We start from the raw sequence: 20,637 nt of genomic DNA on the forward strand, positions 1-20,637 counted from the left end.
AAAATAAATCTGAAACTGCACATCATTTTAAACATTTTAAAAACATGGTTGAAAACCTATTTAAAAGAAATATCAAGCTATTTCAATCTGATGGGGGAAAAGAATTCACATGTCTTAACAATATGTTTATTGAAAATGGCATAATTCATAGGATTAGTTGCCCTCACACTCATCAACAAAATGGGTCAGTTGAAAGAAAGCATAAATACATTACAGAAGTAGGTCTAACTCTCTTATCCTCAATTGGTCTATCTCATGTGTTTTGGGCTGATGCTTTTAGCACGACTATTCATGTCATAAATAGATTACCAACACCTACCCTTTAAATGAAATCTCCATATGAAACTCCTTTTTAAAAAGCTGCCTAACTATCTTCTACTAAAATCATTTGGTTGTGCTTGCTATCCTCATTTGAGGCCTTCCAATAATTATAAAATGGATTTCAGATCCTCTCAATGCATTTTTATTGGCTATAGCTTGCAACATAAAGGGTATAAATATTTCACAAATAATGGCAAAGTTATTATATTTAGGAATGTGATTTTTGATGAAGGTACTTTCCCTGGTACCTCTATTTTCAACACTAACCACCTTATAGGTCAGCCACCAATGACTCTAACTCCAACTGTACCCACAATACCCATTCTGCCATCTCAAGTATCAGCTCCAACACTATTTTAATCTGCCCAAATCATGCTTGACTTTGCTGATTCAGTTACACTAATCATTCTCACAAACTCTCCCTCAACTACTAACAATATCTCAACTCAACTTCAACCTGAATCTCAACCCACAACTATGCACTATGCTGCTTCTACCCAGCTTATTCCTCAATTCAGTTCATCCGTGTCTCATACACAATTTGCCACTTAAGCTCAGTCTGCCCTTTACACTCATAATTGTCATCCTATGATCACTAGAGCCAAAGCTGGCATTTTTAAGCTTAAGGCGCTCTTGGCAACATTTGAACCAACCACTACTGATCAAGCCCTTGGAACTACTCTCTGAAAACAAGCTATGCAAGACGAATACAAGGCTCTAATGAAGAATCATACCTGGGATCTTGTTACTTTACCTCCAGGCAGAAAAGCAATAACTTGCAAATTGATTTTCAAAAATAATTATAAACCAGATGGTTCCATTCTCAAGCATAAAGCTAGATTAGTGGTAAGAGGTTTCACTCAACAACAAGGGCTAGATTACAGAGATACGTTTAGTCCTGCATCAAACCTGTCAGCATTTGTGTTGTTCTTGCCCTTGCTGTCTCAAAAGGATGGTCAATGCATCAAATAGATGTGGACAATGCTTTTCTTGATGGAGATCTTCAAAAAAAATATATACATGCAGCAGCCACAGGGATTTCATCAAGGGAACTTTTATCTTGTTTGCAAATTGCGCAAAGCCATTTATGGCCTCAAGCAGCCCCTAAAGCTTGGTTTCAAAAACTAACTGTCACTTTACTCAAATTGGGTTTTGTTCAAGCTAGATCTGATCACTTTTTATTCATTTCCATCTCTAACACCACTGCTATATACATTCTTATATATGTTGACGATATCATCATTACTAGCAATTCATCCTTTGCAATTCAAAACCTCATTCAGACTCTTTATTACTCTTTTCCTCTTAAAGAACTTGGCAAACTTCATCATTTTTTTGCATTAAAGTTCACTCAAATAATGCAGGTGATCTACATCTTTCTCAAATAAAGTATATAACAAATATTCTTGCTAAACTTAACATGTCCACGGCCAACCCAATTAAAACTCCCATGGCTTCATCTTTGAAACTAACCAGTGACAATACTAAAGGTTGTCATGATCCTAGTCTTTATAGGTCTGTGGTTGACTCTCTTCAATATCTTACAATCACTAGACCAAATATTGCTTACAAAGTAAACAAGTTGTGTCAATTTATGCATCGTCCTCTTGAAGTTCATTGAAAAGCAACAAAACATCTTCTTCGATATCTCAAGGGCACTCTTCATCATGAATTGCATTTCAAGCACTCTAGTGATACAAACATTCTAGCCTACTGTGATTCTGATTGGATGAGTGATCAAGATGATATGCGATTCACCTCTGGGAATTATGTGTATCTGGGTACCAATATTGTCTCTTAGATGGCAAAGAAACAACGTGTGGTCTCTTGATCCAGAACAAAAGCTGAATTCTGCAGCCTCGCAAGTCTGGTTACTGAGATTCAATACATTCAAAACCTTCTTTTTGAGCTTCATATCAAAAGTAAACAACCTCCTTTAATTTGGTGTGATAATCAAGGTGTTGTTCTTCTTTCGGCCAATCTTATTATGCATACTAAAATAAAACACTTTGAGTTAGATCTATGGTTCATCAGGAAAAAAGTGGCTCAGGGTCAAATTCATGTTAAACGTATTTCAGCAAGATTCCAAGTTGCAGATCTCTTAACCAAGTCTCCTAGTTTAGCAATCTTTTTAGATCTTTGAGACAAACTCCGTATTGACAAACACTCCACATTGAGTTTAATGGGAGATAAAAGAGATGTTAAATCATTATTATGTAATAATAGGTTTAGTTTGTTAGCTAAACTGTAATAATAATTATTTTATTATTTTTTATTATTAGTTTCTTTTATATATATATATAACTTTCTGTACTCTTAAAAATAGGATGAATTCAATTTAATGAGATTAATATTTTATACTCTTCTTTGATTTCTCTAACAACGTCATATAAGTGGTTATTGTCTTCGAGGGTTGTCGTTATTTCTGTGGGTGCCACAACATCTCCGTTGCCATCATATGCAGGATAGTTATAGGAGCTGCTGAATATGATCCTATAATTGTTTTTAACAAGATGCATAAGTTACTTGTTATATAGGTAGTAGGTAATCAACTGGCACCATTCATTTTTTTAGTATTATACCCATGGCTATTAGAATTGGTAATATGGATGCTCCCCCTTTTGCTTCGAACACGGAAGAGTCAATCTTATTTTTATATCTGTAAACATCTTTAATTCTTTGAAATGCATAAGATATAAAAAGGATTATATTACACATAAATTATATTAAGTTTTAAATCACTAATAATTTTATATAAAATATAATTTTTATCTACTCAACTATTAAATTATAATTATATATTATTTTGATTATATAAGTCAAATTGAACAAGCAATGTATGAAGAATATTTTGTATTGTATGGGGAGTATCACTTACATTAAGTCATTGTGAGAATCACACAAGTGGATTTCGACATCATATCAAAACTTTAAGGCAAAGGGTTTGTTTGACACCACCCACTTATATGCTACTGAATTTCTCGATTATTATAACTGCGATCTCTTTACTTATACTTAACTTCTAACGTTATACACATAATTATTTCTTTTATATGTGTGATAATAGTTAGATCTAATGAACTCAAATCCACGTGATTATCATATCACTGAGAATTTGAAAAGGATAACGGGTAGGTCTAAAAAAAGAGAGATTTTTGAATGAGTGAATTAAAGGGACTCAATCTTTAAAGTTAAAGAGTGCTTCAAGATGGGACCAAAAAAAAAAAGCCCATTAAGATGTGCTTTCGGCATTATTCAGTTCTGAGTCACGGTACCACAACTCCAATATCTCTGTGATTAGGACCTGAGCCAGTCTCCCTCAGCTTTTTCCTTTTGTATGCCCGTATTTGTCTTAGACTTCATTTTCTACATTGTAAATGTAGTTCAACAATTGCCTTGTGGTCCAAATATACATTTGCTGGCACAAACCACTATCCAAAATCAAGAGATAAGCAGCACAAGATTCCTCTGATGACGTTATCAGGCCATATATTCCTTTGTACCACGCACCAAATATCACTCTGCACTGCATGTTAAGCAGTCTAGTATATGAACTATGAATGAAGCTGATAAAAAGTTGTGATCACACGATCACCACTTGGGTTTAGCCATAGAGGTGTTAGTATTTGCCTAAAAGGACTGAGAAAGTGTCAAGATTCTGTTTTCTCAATCTGATTCTAGAGCATGCAAGAGCCCCATTTCCTTTTGAGGGATCCAGCTAGGTGAGAGAAGTGGATTTTGGAATCTCAGGCCACACACAGAAATAAGGTACGCCTTTTTGTCTTTGTGTCTTAACCTTAGTAGATGAGTTAATGGGCCACAACAAAAAGGGGTTCGGGAATGTGCTGATTGAATTTGAGACTAAGCTAGGCCGCATGTTCAAAGCCTTATAAATTCTGCCAATTATGTGTCAGCATTTTGAACGCCTTATAGCTGAAATGTCTAGTCAACATCTCACCCAAACCATCTTGGTGGAAGTCAACATAAATTTTTGTAGGAGCCGTGTCATACCTTGGATAGCCTAGTTCCTTTGCACCTTAATATAAGACGGTGACCTTGTTTAGTGATTGATGACACAGTTCCTTTTTGAGTGCCAAAATTAAAAACCAATGGTCCATGCTTTCTCAAGCAACAGATTCGCTCATGAGAGAACCGTAGTCTACCAATGATGGAGTTCTTGTGATTCTAAAGAGACCTTAGAGGAGAAGGTAATTTATTGAATCCTATGAATTGAAGGCTTGGATGGCTTCCCAGGTGCTAGTTGTGACTTGTAATTACTGTTGCATCATGCATGCAAATTTTAATGCAACATTAATAGGTAAAGAAACTTGGGCCAAAATTCAGTGAAGCATGTTAACACATACACCAACTGAAGTGCTTCTACCCACCTTTTGGCAAGGACTATACTACATGAAAGCCCATAAGCATAAGAAATAAGACATCTAACTCTGAGGGATGCCATGGAAAGGAAGGAATATACCTCGAAATACTCACACCGCTACCTAACAACACTGAAAAAGAAAATTACTTCAGCTAATTAAGCATTCTAACTAATACAGATTTAGCAGCACGGTTTGCTAATTTACATAACAGAGCAAGCATTTGGATTCTCGTCGCTGAAAATCTGAGGGGCATAAGCGTAGTCGATGTAGTTTTTCGATGGCCAGTATTCACTTCTCTTGATTTCAGTTTTGTTATCTTCTTCTCCCTTGTTTTCTTCACCTTCTTTTTTCTCTTCCTTTTTCTCCTCTTCTTTCTTTTCTTCTTCCCTCTTTTCCTCGTCCTTCACAATAGAGGCTTGCTTTTTGGTCCTCTTGTTCACATGATGAACAAGTTTGGCAGGGTCAACAACACCTTTTACTATGACTTGATCATTTGCCAAGTCTGTTTGCACTGATTCTACTCCTGCACATACAATTATTAATACACATTAGTATGCTTCAAATTACGTAACAATTGTTAATGGTGTTAAAGGAGCAGAACATGGAAATCTTTCCATGAAGAAATCATCTTTCAAAGGCTATTCATGGAATCAAGGGTGCAAGGAATGAAGTTATCTTTTAATAATCTCTAACCGAAGGAAGTGCTATTACATGACTACCCAACGAAACATAGAGGCCAACATACTTCTATAGGCGTCAAAATTAAAGTACAAGACAAAATCACTAGTTGAAAGTCGAAGCATTGAAAATAGTTTTCTTTCAATAACACGTGTTATACGAATGGCTAATGTTCTTTTTTTTTTTCTACTTTTTGTCGGCTGAAGTAGAATATAAACTGCAAGGGCATTTTAAAATACAATATGCGGCTGAAACCATAGCGGTTATGTACAATGTTTCAGCATCGAGATACAATACCCTACATTCTTAAAAAGTGTTGTTTCTTTTTCTTTTTCTTTTTATCTGATATACTTTTAAGGAATTTTTTTGTTCGGGTTGATGTGGAACTTTTAAAGATTCAAGATAAGTTAGTTAAAGATATGTGTAATGTTCTAATTTTTTGTCTGATAATAATTTTATGCATTTTCTTTTCTGAGCTAAAAATACTAATTTATAAAGAAGTTAATATATATTACACTGGGATCGATATATCGAAATCCCCTTGAAAATAATAAGATCTCGTATTTTCCTTTTTGAATGAGTCAAGAACCTTGTAAGCTCACACGGTTTTAAAAGGAACTCGATTAGCGCCAAAGATTAGGATTCTTATGCCCTTACTTTAAAAAAAGAACATAACGTTATAACATGCTCGTGAACCTAGTATTAAAAATATTGCGTTTGTTTATCACATCCCTATGAGGGCAATAATGGTTTCCATAACCATAAAATTTATGGTTATAAACAATATTAGCAACAAATTGTTTCTTTCTTTTTTAATACTTTCCATATTTTTTATAAAAGATCATGCTTGCCATACTAAAGAACGTGGGCTCACTCGGTATTAAGGGCACTATCATAAGCTTTTATCAGACAATAAAAATGTGTCGAAAAGAAAGTATCGAAAAGTATAATATTAGCATGTTTCTCGAGAACCTAAATATTCCATGGTTAACTTGAGAAAAGAGAGAAGTAAATCAAATGAAAGGGCCAGTAAATTCTTTCTTTTAATCATGCACCGCAGTTTTGTTGGGATTCTCTTTAGAGTTTAGTCATTAGTCATTAGAAACCATGATAAATAATAATGATTGGAAGACAGGAACTAATAACGTGGGGCCTGTGACTTAGCTGAATTGATCCAAAACTGGTTTATTGTATTTGCAAGTGGCTAAGGGCACGAATGAGAAACAGTAGGCAGGAGCAATAGAGAAAGAGAGGATGAATATTTGCACACCTTTAATCTTACGGATTCGCTTTTGTATAACTTGAGCACATGCGTCACAATGCATTCGAACTTTTAGGACAACTGTTACCATAGGAGGAGGCTGAGGAGCAATTCAAAAAACCACAAGAAAGGGATTAGATTACCATCAAAATAACATTAAATTTATTTTAAGGGAATATTATTGCTTAGGCACCATGAAGTTAAGTACATCTAAAGCGATGTCAATTGGGAACATATACACTATTCAAAACTTAAAAGCTCTGGAGAAAAACGCAACAAACATTCAATACAAAAATAAATAGATCTTCTCTTGAATCTTAAATGTCTAAGCCATGTCACAACGTAGACTATGAAAAGGACACCTAGATGGTCCCACAAGTTATATAATTTATCAATTCAGATATGGGACATGGCATGGGGTTGAGCAAACATTAGCAAATAAAGTATGATGATTAATTATTAAAAACATGTCGATAATTTATTAGCGTACAAGCATAGCAGAGTAGCAGTAGATGAGTCTGAGAGAGTCTATCTTATTACCCTGTCAATCTCGTCCAAGAGGGCCTGTTGTTTTAACTTTTAACCTCCATACGTCACAGGTTTATGTGTGTGTTAGTGTGGAAGTGAATGTTACAAAGTGGGACACGGTAAAACCAGGTGTACTGCACCCGTGACCCCATTTTTGCAGCAGGGCAGCATGTCAAGTTGCAATTTGGAAAAAGGGGTGGGGTCAAACCCTCTCATTTGTCACCGCCGTTGCCCTCGTTACGTGTGCCTTTTGGAGGGATTTTACTTTGTTTCGTTACTTTCATGTCAGCACCCACCGTGTATTCAAAAACTTTAACCCCTTTAGCCGGAACAAGAGACCGTATATACATAAAAAGGAGTATAGAAATTACACTCCAAGAACTCACAGTGCAAGCATGTGCCTCTTAATCTCCAAGGCTAATAAACCCCTGTGATTTTGACTCTGTTTGTAAGTAACTTCATGTTATTGGGTTTGAAAGTTTTTAACCAATGTTTGACTAAGAGAATGATTGAGCCAAGTTATAAATCTGGAAACTTCCAGATAGAGGCAAGAAGAGAATGGTTTATATATTTACCTGTGTTTTTTTCTCCTCTGTGGGTGGTTCTTTGGGTTCTTCATTTTTCTCCTCTGGGGGTTTTGGCAACGGTGAAATTAGCTCCACCTTCTTGCCACTTTTCCTTTGTAGCCTCTCACACACCTTTATGGGGTCTGCAGCCTTCCCTTTCACTACCACTTTGCTTGACCTGCTATCTGCACTCACCTCTTCCACTCCTGTTTCACCAAAGATATTAGAAACGTTAACACTACTTTATTAACCTTTTCCACCACCTAAGCACCTTTACTTTTGTTAGCTATGATGCAATAATTAACTTTTGTCTCTACATGAATCCCCTCTAAGACTAATTTATTTCATCATTATCTTATGAAATTCAAAAGTATTCATGTGGGTAATTGATCCCTCTTAAAAAGTAAGAAACTAGAAGTACTAGTTGACACTAAACCACAGAACTACCTATAATATATTCAATACATATCAGCTCAGATGATAATCATGTGCATTCGTAGTTAGAAGTTAAGTAGTCAAGAAACAGAATACATCTTTGATCTGAGAGGGAGAAAGTTGAATAGAGATTACCTTCAAATCCTTTCAATGCTTTTGCAACTTTCCTTGCACAGGCCTCACAATGCATATAAACTTTGAGCACTATCTCCACTGCCTCGTCCTTGCTTTCATCCTTTTTCTCTTCTTCCTTCTTTACCTCTTTGGTTTCTTCTTTATTTCCTTCTTCCTTCTTTTCCTTTGCATAAACAACATTTACATTCTTATAAAAACACGAGCTTAAAAATCTCCATGTCAATAAAAAGACAACACAGAAAAAAACTTGGAAGCAGCAAAGAGACAGAATGAATGTATATATGAAATTGAGTGTAGAAGTCTTACTTCACCCATGTCTGTGACAGTAGACAATGCCCTCAGCTTCAGAGATTTTTAGTGGTTATGTGGAGTGGAAGATACTGATAGCAAATGAATTTGAAACTCTCTTTGTTTTGTTTATGCACACGCACACACATTCTCTCTCCCTCCCTCTCTTTCCATAGCAGCAATGCTTTGTTGGGCTCATGAGAAATTTTATTTAAGGAACCTGTAGGGATTCTGCAAATCTGACGTGGACCTTTTACTGCATAGTGAACTGCCAGCTTTTTGAAAAAAATAAATTATTACTAATGACTTTTGAATTAATTTTACAATTAAGGCAATATCTATAATTGACATTCGCACAAGAAAGATATTGTTTTTTAAGATAATATATAATCCAAGTCTCCGGGTTTGTGATTAAGTAATTAATAATAATAATTTTTAATTAAAATATCTATTATATTTGTACGTAAAGGTCAACATTCGTTTAAACAAATTTAATTGGCTTAACTAAATTTATAAAATTTTATGTAAATTTACTATTTACTTCCATTTTTTAAAACAAATTTAAATTTATTTAAATAAAAATAAAATTGGACATCCATTTTTGCATAAATTGAAAAATATCTGACTGAGAAATTGTTAATGCACATTTTAAGCAATGAGGAAATATAGTTTGTAAAATTTTAAAAGAAGAAGTTAGGTGACATACAAAATTATGCGAGGCTACTTAATATTATTGTTGAGTGTTGAAATCTCTTCCTTCCTGTGTGAATAAGGACTCAAATGTATAAAGCCACTTAATATCTTACTTGTCTAAATTGAAATTAGGGCACACTAGAAAGCCTGTTCTTGAGAGAGAACTACAACCAACTAGAGAGAAGAGAAAATGAATTCACATACTCGCCGAGATATTCAATGCAAAATGTAGTTTTATTTTTAAGTGATTCTCAGTAATAAGCATTGTTGCTTAGTTTTTTTCAATTATTGTTAGCATATTTTGGCACCTGTTTGAGACACATTTGTACCCTTTTCTTAATCATAGGTGGAACTGGTTTATTAGTCTTGAAGACATGTACATTGTATTGTACCTTTTTGTTGATTACTCCTCACACGTTCTTACAAATGGAATTGTTCTTTTTATGTCTTGTTACAGAACTTACTTGGCTTTCTGTACAGGACAAGGTGAGGCTAGTCAACCCATTTTAACAACTCTAACGTGAATATGTGACTGTGAATAAGTATTATACGAAGACAGAAAATGGAGACCACCGTTTATGAAGGTTTTTGGTCAGATTTATGAAGCTTGAAGGAAGATTATGATTTTTTGTGGAATCGCAAATCCAAAGGATGGTGGGTCTTAGAAGGTGACGCTGGCCTTGAGCCCATAATCGATATCTATATAACCAAAAAGTAAATAAAAATGGTTGAAAAAAACATACACAGTGATGCGTTAATGGTATGGCACGGGTATGGTACGAGAAAAAGAGAATAAATAAACCAAAGCAATAAAGTTAATTTGATGTCTTTTATGTCCTTAACCTAAAGAATCTCAATCAAGCCATACGCGTACGTACAAACTCAAAATATTAAAATACACTCCACTTGCTTCTACCAAATTTATTGTCACTGTCACTTACCCTCCTTTTATAATTCCATATTCTCTTTTGTTTTTTTGCTGCCGAGCATCTTATGTGGATTCAATTAATCAATTGGATGAAATGTGACATGATATCCCGTGGCCAAGAAAATATGTGTAGCTCAAATTCTTTGCTCATTTGGATCGAAACATTATGGGTTTTCCTTCTTTAATTACTTCTATGAATCGTTTCGCTTTCTCCCTTTAAGATGTGTACCAAAAAGAATAAAATAGATGTTTTCTAGTAAATTAAAATTAACATATACATATCAAATTTTAAATGAAAAATGAAGTGGAACAGAATGAGGAGGTGATGGATGAATGCTGAACCAAATGGAGTAAGTTGCCAGTGCTAGTGCCGAGCAGCAGCTAAATATGGATGAGCTTTCCACTGAATGAAAAGGGTGATGCTGAAATTTGATTTCTTATGGAACCCTGAAAGCTTAAAAAGACCATGTCAATTTGTCAATTTTAGTTCTAGATGTTTTGCATGGTGGTCCCGCAAATAATATAATTTAATTTAAATACAATAAAAAATATGAAAATAGCAGATATTTAGAGTCCTTTTGTGGGCCAGGCCGAATTTGTTGAGCCCAACACAGCACGGGCCGAGGACCATTGGCCAGTTGTAGGCCTAGTAACAAATCAGAATCCACAAAATTGTTAACACCACTATCGTTTCCTGTCAACAAAAAATAAGCCCAAGTAATGAATAAAAAAGGCCCAAATAACTTGAAATGAATCGTCCCATATTGAAATTTATATCTCTCTTAAATTCTTAATAAACATTAAATAAAAAAGATACATCATCTATAAAATGTGTAATGGATACAATATTTATATTTAGAGATAGAAATGTGCTTAATTTAATTAAGTCAGACTTGCTTTATTGCTTAATTATTGCTCTTATCATTTCCCACTTATGCATACGACTTATGAAACGAACCCATCTTCTTTGATCGTGGAATAAATCAGTAATCAATGCCTACAAATTCATTCTTCACTCTTCTGTACTGTAAGATAGGATACGTTCTATAAACTAGGCTTGGAGACACGTTACGGTGGCCATGTCATAGTGCGTTATCATCATTGCACATCACCAAACTAATTAATAAAGCCCAGAGTATAATTATTGCAAAATTTATCCAATATTTCTCTCGTTTTTATTTTCATATATTTTAAACTCTACTAAAGTTGCTAGTGAAAACTATTAGTGGTAAGAAAAAGTCATTTCTCTTATATAAAATTAACAGGTGATCAGTGGTTAGCACATTTATAAATGAAAGAAAAATATGAAATATCTTTGAAAATATAGATTTAGTTATTAGTGTTATTAATTTGTTTGGACATATAGTTTGAAATTCTTGACGGTGAAGCGTGTGAATGAAGGGAGCACGTGTTATTAAAGTTCAAATAATTGCAGAGTAGGCAATGCTACGTGTCAACGCAAGACACTCTTCGAGTTGCTTCACCTTCACCTTGTTCATCCATGTAACGACAATCTTTACATGATCCAACGTCGTAACGCTACGTGTCTCCATTCTATTGGTTCTACTCTTTGAGCTGGTGCCTTCTTAAGCCGCCCTTCTCTCTTCTTTTCTTCCCCCCAATGCTCACTTTCGTTCGTTACTCCTCACTCCTTTTTATTTTTATTCTTTTTCCATATCTCTTTTGTTCTGTGCCTCAGATCTTAACTCTCCTACACCACACCCATGGCGGAAAAGGTTCGAGGATATTCATTCTAATCCAAATTATTGTATTTTCTTGTTAGTCTTCAATTTTGTTAAATGCCCATTTTGATAAATATTCAATTTTTATGGTTATTGTTGTTTTAATTATTAAATAAGAATGTGTTCATTCTTGGCTGGTACTCTTCTAATTCTATCTGATTATATTGTCACATGTCCACTCCAGATATACATGTCATTCTTTCTATTAGATGATCACTTCGATATATATATATATATATGTACAGTTCAATTTCGTTGTTTTAATTGGTGGATCCTGCTCTTATGATCACGTTAATTCATCAGGTGACCATAATGAGGCTCAAGGTTGATCTTCAGTGCGACAAATGCTACAAAAAGGTCAAGAAGATTCTCTGCAAATTCCCTCGTGAGTCTCTGATCACGTACTTAATTTTCATTCACTTGTTATTGCTCTGATATCGAAAATCAACTTGCATGCATATATAACTTACTTATATATATAAATATATATAGTAAGAGATATCAAATTGAGTTGATTTTTGGGGTGATTGAATTTTTGTGAACAAGAGAAATCCGAGACCAGGTGTACGACGAGAAGCACAACATCGTGACCATCACGGTGGTATGCTGCAATCCTGAGAAGATCAGGGACAAACTTTGCTGCAAAGGTTGTGGTCTTATCAAAAGCATCGAAATTGTGGAACCTCCCAAGCCAAAACCACCCGAAAAGCCCAAGGAACCACAGAAGCCTAAGGAGCCCGAAAAGCCGAAGGAGCCAGAGAAGCCCAAAGAGCCCGAAAAGCCCAAGGAACCAGAGAAGCCGAAAGAACCCGAAAAGCCCAAGGAACCAACGAAGCCGAAGGAGCCCGAAAAGCCGAAGGAGCCAGCGAAGCCGAAGGAGCCCGAGAAGCCGAAAGAAAAGCCCCCACCCCCGCCGCCACCGGAGCCGAAGCCTGAACCCCCTCCTCCAGTTCCGGTGTGTCCTCCACCTCCGGCGTGTCCGCCACCGCCAGTGGTTCCAATTGGGGTGTGCTGTGTACCATGCTATGAAGGTCGGCCTGGTGGGCCATGCTTTGAGGGGTATGGTAGGCCTCCACCTTGTTATGACGCGTATTATGGAAGGCCTGTTTATGATAGTTACGGTGGGGGCAGGCCTTGTTACGTGAGCCGTTGCGATGAGTATTTCTGTGAAGATAACACCTCTTCTTGCACAATTATGTGATCTCATTCTGGATCATCCCTTTATTATTGTTCACTGCTGCACACTCCAATTCATCGAACCTGTCACTTCTCGCCATGCATGCAAGGGTCTCGTTATTATTGGGCCTTCTCTCACGCTCATCAACCATCCTATTCCCATGTCTTCAATAATTCCAGGAACCGTCTTTGTTGTTAATTTGTTAGTACCTTACAGTGTTTCGTTAATTGGGAGCAATATGTATGATAGGAGGGGCTATAAAGAATAAAGGTTATACTAATCGTGTAACTAATAATAATATATACCATCATATCTTACATTTTGACAAGTTAGTAAAGTTTATTTGCATACATATTAGTTGCAATTAATGGATCATCTAACTAATCTTTGTGCAGTGCATTTGGTTCTAAGGAAGGGGGGAGAAGTGGATTTGTTGGATTTGCTGAAAAGGGCACTGCTTTGGTTGGACTTTAAATGGTGGGCAGCTAATCCCTATCAATGTGACACGTTGAATTGCACTTTTTTTTATTTTCCTCACAAAATAAAACAACTTTCTAACCGCAATCACCCCACCAATTAATATTAGTTAATTAGCTCATGAGTCACGATAATGACCCTCAATTTATTGTTTCTACAAAGGTCCTATTACCATACTTATTGAGTACAAATTAACTTTGTACTTAAAAGACACTCATTATGCTCATTTTCGTATGAAACTACTTGATTACACTATATTTTTTTTCTTATTTTCTAATAGACAAGTAAAAATGACCTTGGTTATCTATATTGTCTTAATTTAGACAAAGTTGAATAAACTTTGCCTGCCAATGCTTTAGTCATTGATGGGTAACCTCAATAGACAACGACAAGTTGACAACCATCACCCTCTTCTTTCCTACCAACACCACCTTTCTTAGATCCATATACACGGAATCACACACAATACGAGGGGAATTAATAATATACAAAAGGAACTTTCCACAAAAACTAACCTCCATTTGAAAAGAAAGATCCATCGAAAATATTTACGAGTAAAGAGATAAAACTGAGCAAAATAAAGGAGTGTAAAATGAACTCATTCATTAATTTATATGGATTTGATTACTGTAGAACGTTATATCATAGTCGAGAGTGATCCAGCCGACATTCACTTTAATGCTGCCTCTTCAAACAAAGAAGAAGAAAAGTAAAATTTGAAGAAAGGTTTTCTTATGGCAGAAGTGAAAACTGAAAAGGACTTGACAATCCCAATCCAGAGAGATAACAGTTGCTTTCAGGTGAAGATAATGTTTAGTTTATGTTATACAATTTATAGCAAATCATTAAATTATTGGCCACCAAAATGCATATAATTTCTTTTCCCTGTTCTTTCTTAATTAGTGCCAACTATATATATATTCGTAAATCTCATTGTGAACTGCGAACTCTCAGATAACACCAATACGTGTTGGTGTTCCTCGTAAAAAGAAAAAGGAAATAAGTAACTTTTGTTCCAAACCGTACTCTCAAGAAGTGGAAGCCCTTTTTTCCCTTTCCTTTCTCTCTTTTTAGAACACTTGCAAAAGATTCCATTAAACAAAGCTTTTTTGGATTCTTGGCTTTTGCCTAAAAGCAAAGCAGCAAAACCATAAAAACTTTCAAATAGGTACGGCTGATCATATGCACCATAATTATTAATATTTAACGATAGTAAGGTTACATATTATTATGATTTTATTTATAAAAGGGGGAAAAATAAAGGCGTGATTAAAATGTTATAGTTAACTACAAATGACTTTATCAACTAAAATAATTGAGACCTTTTATTACCTTTTGATTATAAAAATGTTATTAACGGACAAAAAATATTAAATCTTTAGAAAAATTATGCTAACGTTTACATGATAGTATATATCAATATTTTATATCAACAAAATAATTTGTTAATATAATATATTATATTGTTTGCATAAATTTACAATGTCTACACCAAGAATTTTGTTAGATAAAAATAATTTTAATTTTAAGATTTAAAAAAAAATAAAATAAGAATGATGGGTTAAATTGAGTTTTGGCTCCTTGAATTTTTGCATGTTTCAAAAACAAAACTAGTTAAGTAATTGTCAGTTAAATGTAACAAGTGATTGACTTGATGAAACTTATACAATTTATGAAATTTTATTACTAAAATACCAAAGCTACTTGATGAATACACCCTTATGCATTGGCATACAAAATCGAAAGGAAAAAAAAAAAATATTAACTCTCAAATTTATACTAGTTGATAATGCAAACCCAAAACTATGTTCATTACGTATTGTTTACGGTAAATTTTTCAATAAATTTATCTCAAACACCTGCCCAAGACTACATTCGGTACCTGTCATTTAAAATAAAGTTGTTCACTTTTATTGTCCTCTTTAGGTTCAAACCCTAATATTCTTTGAAAACCTTTTTCAAGTAATACCCTCTCAAGATAGAAGGAAAAAAAGAAGAAGCCAAGTGAAGTACTATATCAAAGTTTTCTTATAAATACGAAGATAACCTAAAATAAAACTCAAATATAAACTATGTGTTTAGTATTTATAATACCAGTAAGAACAAAGTTTGGAGAAAGGGATAGAAGAATTTGCTCGCGTTGTTGTTCCCATTGTCTTATTCTCGTATATATAAAATTTTAAGGTATTTAAATATTGAGTTTCATATACTTTTATTTAATGCTTAACTCGTCAAAGTAGAGGCAAATTTCTTTTTCATGTTTTCTTTAACTTGTTGATATTCATAAATAACATTAACTTTTGTGTCATTTTTTTTTCAATCCCTTTAGAAGTGTTGTAATATAAAGTGCAATGTTTAAAATATTTTTTTCACTCTATTTTCTAATCAAATCCTGAGACAAATGAATTAATCTATGATTAAATATTATAACCCTAAACCAATAATTTCAAACATTATTGGTTACAACATTTTTATTTTATTATATATATATATATATATATATATATATATATTCATGCATCGTTAAAAATCAGTGTTCTTACTTTACTAAAAAACTAATAATAATTAAGAGGAAAATATTGTTGATTAATCGTTTTTTTAATGAAGTATATTTTTTATGCGTGCATATTTTCTTAACTAAATTGACTTATAAAAAATAAATAAATTAAAGATACACATCAGATTAACGACACACACTGACAGAGGAATGCCAGCATCATCTTTGAATTTTATTTTAATTTTGAATATAAATGTTTTTATTTTATTTTTTATTTTATGATTTTCTCTCTGGTTTTGTTTCTCAATTAGATATTTGTCGAAGGGGCTGTCTCCGGTGCGCGATAAGGCTGCCCTGTGAGAGGCACGCAGAACAGAGTGCGCGAAAATGGCTTACCATCTTTGCTCTTCACCTTCTTCTCTCTTCCATGACATACCCTCCATTCCTTCTTCTTCTCGCAAGTTCAAACCTCGAAATTCACCCTCTTCTTCTCTCACCCCACAACCCAAAACCCCTCTCCGTGCCACTCACGTCTCCTTGCACGAACCCATTCCACAAGACGCAACTTTTGATGACCCACTTGCAAAATCCTCGTCCTCGTCCTCTTCCTCCTCGAAAAGTAGTTACATCTGGGTCAATCCCAGAAGCCCTCGCGCCAAACAACTTCAGAGGAAATCTTATGATGCCAGGTACACTTCTCTTGCCAAACTCGCCCACTCTTTGGACTCTTGCAATCCCACTGAAGAGGATGTTTCTCAAGTTTTGAAGGACTTAGAGGGTAAGGTTCTAGAGCAAGACGCTGTCATTGTTATCAATAACATGACCAATTCCCATGTTGCCCCCCTCGTTCTTCAATACTTTCAACGAAGAACTAGACCCTCCAGGGAAGTCATTCTTTACAATGTCACCCTCAAGGTGTTTAGGAAATGTAGGGATTTGGATGCAATGGAGAAGCTGTTTGATGAAATGATTGAGAGAGGGGTCAAGCCTGATAATGTTACTTTTTCGACTATAATTAGCTGTGCTAGGATTTCTTCTTTGCCGAGTAAGGCTGTGGAGTGGTTTGAAAAGATGCCCTCCTTCGACTGTGAGCCTGATGATGTTACCTATTCGGCTATGATTGATGCTTATGGCAGGGCGGGTAATATTGATATGGCTTTGAACCTGTATGATCGTGCCAGGACTGAGAATTGGCGCCTTGATACTGTTACCTTCTCGACGTTGATTAAGATGTATGGGGTGGCGGGGAATTATGATGGATGTTTAAATGTCTACGAAGAAATGAAGGTTCTTGGTGTTAAGCCTAATATGGTTATTTATAACACATTGTTGGATGCAATGGGGAGAGCTAAGAGGCCCTGGCAGGCTAAGACTATACATATAGAGATGACGAATAATGGATTTTCGCCAAATTGGGCAACTTATGCATCTCTGTTACGAGCTTATGGTAGAGGGAGGTACAGCGAAGATGCTCTCGTTATTTATAAGGAAATGAAGGAAAAGCTAATGGAAATGAATACCCATCTTTATAACACCCTTTTAGCCATGTGTGCTGATCTTGGCCTCATTGAAGAAGCACTTGAAATTTTTGAAGACATGAGAAGTGCTTCAACTTGCCTTCCTGACAGTTGGACATACTCGTCCTTGATTACCGTATATTCCTGCAGTGGGAACGTTTCAGAGGCTGAAAGAATGTTGAATGAAATGGTTGAATCTGGATTTCAGCCTACTATTTTTGTTCTGACGTCACTTGTCCAGTGCTATGGAAAAGCCAAGCGCACTGATGATGTTGTGAAGACATTTAATCAACTCTTGGATCTGGGCATCACTCCAGATGACCGTTTCTGTGGTTGTCTTCTGAATGTAATGACCCAGACACCAAAAGAAGAACTTGGTAAGCTGATTGATTGTGTGGAGAAGGCAAATCCAAGGCTTGGGTCAGTGGTAAGATATTTGGTGGAAGGGCTAGAGGAGGGTGATGGAGAGTTTAGAGAAGAAGCATCTGAACTCTTCAATTCAATTGCCAATGAAGTAACGAAGGCCTTTTGCAATTCTCTGATTGATCTTTGTGTCAACCTGAATTTGTTGGACAGAGCATGTGAGCTTCTGGACCTGGGGTTGACCCGTGAGATATATACAGACATACAGTCCAAGTCTCAAACCCAGTGGTCTCTGCATCTAAAGAGTCTCTCACTTGGAGCTGCGCTGACTGCATTACATGTTTGGATAAATGATTTGTCTAAAGCTTTGGAATCAGGAGAGAATCTTCCTCCACTGCTTGGAATTAATACTGGTCATGGGAAACACAGGTATTCAGACAAAGGTTTGGCGAGTGTAGTTGAATCACATTTGATGGAACTTGATGCTCCATTCCATGAGGCTCCGGATAAGGCTGGCTGGTTTTTGACTACACAGGCCGCAGCCAAGTCATGGCTGGAGTCGAGGGGTTCGTCTGAATTAGTTGCAACATGATTTCTGATCTCCATGGTCTTAAGGGATTCCAACAACAGCTTTTCTCCATTGATAAATGTTATTTCAGGGAATGATACGCCATGCAGTTTTTATGCAATTTTCTGTCTTTTGAGGAAATTTTTTGTATTAGATTCATATATAATAATTATTTAATTTTGGATGTCTTGTAGAGTAAATGAAGAGCTGATACTGCTATATATTATCTAGTTTGTTGGCTACTGGCTAGGTTTCTTTGCAATTAATGGATCTAGGAAATTGTATATTTCTTTGAAATATACGTACGCATTTCTTGCCAAATATTCCTTTTTGAGGTGCGATACAAACCCCATTTGGCGTCAACCTTGTTAAGGTTACTTTCATCAATTTATGTAAAATGTGCGGATGCTAAAGTAACTGCTAGCATCTGCAAAATATCATTTACACATGAAAGGATAAATGTAAATTCTTCTTGGCTCAGGAGTTTTTTCAGATTCCTTTTATTGAAGACTGTAGAAGTGTTGATTGAATTAACAAACTAATGGAAGTGATAGTTGGCAGAGACAAGTACACAAGGCAAAATGGGGTCTTCCTTCTTACACATGTTGCTGCATGTGTTCCTAGTTTAATGGCAAGATCGATGTGGCACATCTTCCAGGTAGAGGGTAAAGACAAAGTAAAGGGGCATCTACTTTTAACTTACCTTGACCAGCCAATATTTAGTGAACTGGGGTATATCTGTTGTAGGACCACAAGTGAGATGGTCGAGAGCAACAAACTTGCGCCGGAGAACACCCCCCCCAACACACACACACACAACGATACACCGTTCTGTGTTCTATAATGAACAACATAGGGCAAGTGATTTTTCGGTTTTTTTTTCTCTTTTTTCCGAACAATTTAAAGAAAAAAAGGAAAGAGTGGAAGGCATGGTTAAGGTTGACCTTTTTATGGCCACAATAGTTGTTCCTTAATCCTTATATCGAATAATTATGAGTAGTAGGTTTGACTTTGAGTCTTATTAAAATTTGCATTCTTTTGCAAAATATTAGTAAAGTGAAAATGGTAGGTCTTATGGAGCTCATATGCCATGACATTGGTAGTTGAATTCATCCTTAGAGTGTATGGCCATGACATTGAGTATTTTGACTGAAAAGAACTATTTTTTAAGGAAGTCAATCAGAACGAAAGCAGTGTGATGGTTTGCACGTTAATTTTTCTTGTAACTTAGTTGACCAAAATATTCCTATATGTAATGTTAAGAGTCTCAAGTTCATTTGATCCTGCACAAATGGGAAACCGTGTGGCTTTTCAGTTTGAACCAAAGAAGAAAAGCAGAGGTCCTCTGCTTGAAGGAGGAGAAAGAGTTCAATGCCTCAGAGCTGGTTAAAAATATGTATTGTGCTTCTAATAAACGCTATGTAGGGGTGTGCAGGAAGCTGCATACTGGGGAGGTTTACTGTCTTGCACCATACCTGACACAATCTCTTGAGGCTATGGTACCTTGTTGGATAACTGACAACAGAAATGTGAAAGCAAGGAAAGTGAAGATTGTTATGACTAGGGAGCAATTGCAATTGCTGTTAATTGGAGCAGTGGATTTCCAAATCCAAAAGTATAGTTAGTTGCTCGCTTCAGGGAATGTTCTGGGTTGCGAGGGTGCATCCTTTACCAAATGCCTTTATAGGTGCAGAAATATTAAATAGCAGAATTGAGTTTAAGCTTTTCTGTGACAAATTGTGCAACTAATTATTTTTGGTTTTCTTAAAATTTCCTCACAGATATTAAGTTGTATTTTCTCAAGAAATTAGTGATGTTTACCCGTTGATTCTTGAAATGCAGCACCTATGTGTGTAACTGATACTTGCTTGTTTTCTTTCTGATTCTGTGAAGTCTAAGACTTCTGCATTCAGACCATTGGTGTAGTAAATGCTGAATTTTTCTCATCTTTTCAATGAGCCAATGAGTGCAAGATACTTCCACACATTTCAATTTCTTATGTGATATAGTGGTAGAATTCATCGAGTCTACTTCTCTATATTACATGATAGCATGAAATCAGTTACTGCATAGTTGTTTTC

The 20,637-nt window shown here is 35.5% G+C and overlaps 3 protein-coding genes across 3 annotated transcripts; 2 read left to right on the forward strand and 1 right to left on the reverse strand.

Annotated features, from left to right (window-relative positions):
• Positions 1 to 4,719: 4,719 nt before the first annotated feature.
• LOC113847563 (heavy metal-associated isoprenylated plant protein 7-like) lies at positions 4,720 to 8,754 on the reverse strand. The gene is made up of 5 exons (XM_027476750.1): positions 8,613 to 8,754; positions 8,307 to 8,469; positions 7,746 to 7,942; positions 6,652 to 6,742; positions 4,720 to 5,226 (listed from the first exon to the last, which is right to left on the reverse strand). The coding sequence occupies exons 1-5, from the start codon at positions 8,619 to 8,621 to the stop codon at positions 4,904 to 4,906; spliced, it is 783 nt and encodes a 260-aa protein (XP_027332551.1). The 5' UTR covers positions 8,622 to 8,754; the 3' UTR covers positions 4,720 to 4,903.
• Positions 8,755 to 11,829: 3,075 nt separating this feature from the next.
• On the forward strand, positions 11,830 to 15,345 carry LOC113846981 (protein PYRICULARIA ORYZAE RESISTANCE 21). Its single transcript, XM_027475784.1, has 3 exons — positions 11,830 to 11,951; positions 12,261 to 12,342; positions 12,506 to 15,345. The coding sequence occupies exons 1-3, from the start codon at positions 11,940 to 11,942 to the stop codon at positions 13,156 to 13,158; spliced, it is 747 nt and encodes a 248-aa protein (XP_027331585.1). The 5' UTR covers positions 11,830 to 11,939; the 3' UTR covers positions 13,159 to 15,345.
• Positions 15,346 to 16,392: 1,047 nt separating this feature from the next.
• On the forward strand, positions 16,393 to 19,334 carry LOC113847314 (pentatricopeptide repeat-containing protein At4g16390, chloroplastic). Its single transcript, XM_027476325.1, has 2 exons — positions 16,393 to 19,214; positions 19,304 to 19,334. The coding sequence occupies exon 1, from the start codon at positions 16,496 to 16,498 to the stop codon at positions 18,578 to 18,580; it is 2,085 nt and encodes a 694-aa protein (XP_027332126.1). The 5' UTR covers positions 16,393 to 16,495; the 3' UTR covers positions 18,581 to 19,214; positions 19,304 to 19,334.
• The last annotated feature ends 1,303 nt before the right edge of the window (positions 19,335 to 20,637 follow it).

This window comes from Abrus precatorius, unplaced genomic scaffold (assembly GCF_003935025.1).
Source record: "Abrus precatorius isolate BTA unplaced genomic scaffold, Abrus_2018 Scaffold8, whole genome shotgun sequence".
Taxonomy (NCBI): domain Eukaryota; kingdom Viridiplantae; phylum Streptophyta; class Magnoliopsida; order Fabales; family Fabaceae; genus Abrus; species Abrus precatorius.

What these genes read in the sequence shown, in the direction of transcription:
- LOC113847563 (XM_027476750.1), bottom strand. An exon ending in CAGAGGAGAAAAAAACACAG is followed by an intron (nt 6,743 to 7,745) that starts GTAAATATATAA and finishes ATTGCTCCTCAG; the next exon opens with CCTCCTCCTATGGTAACAGT. An exon ending in GCGAATCCGTAAGATTAAAG is followed by an intron (nt 5,227 to 6,651) that starts GTGTGCAAATAT and finishes TTGTATGTGCAG; the next exon opens with GAGTAGAATCAGTGCAAACA.
- LOC113846981 (XM_027475784.1), top strand. An exon ending in GATTCTCTGCAAATTCCCTC is followed by an intron (nt 12,343 to 12,505) that starts GTGAGTCTCTGA and finishes TGTGAACAAGAG; the next exon opens with AAATCCGAGACCAGGTGTAC.
- LOC113847314 (XM_027476325.1), top strand. Translation starts at nt 16,496, where the DNA reads ATGGCTTACCATCTTTGCTCTTCACCTTCTTCTCTCTTCCATGACATA.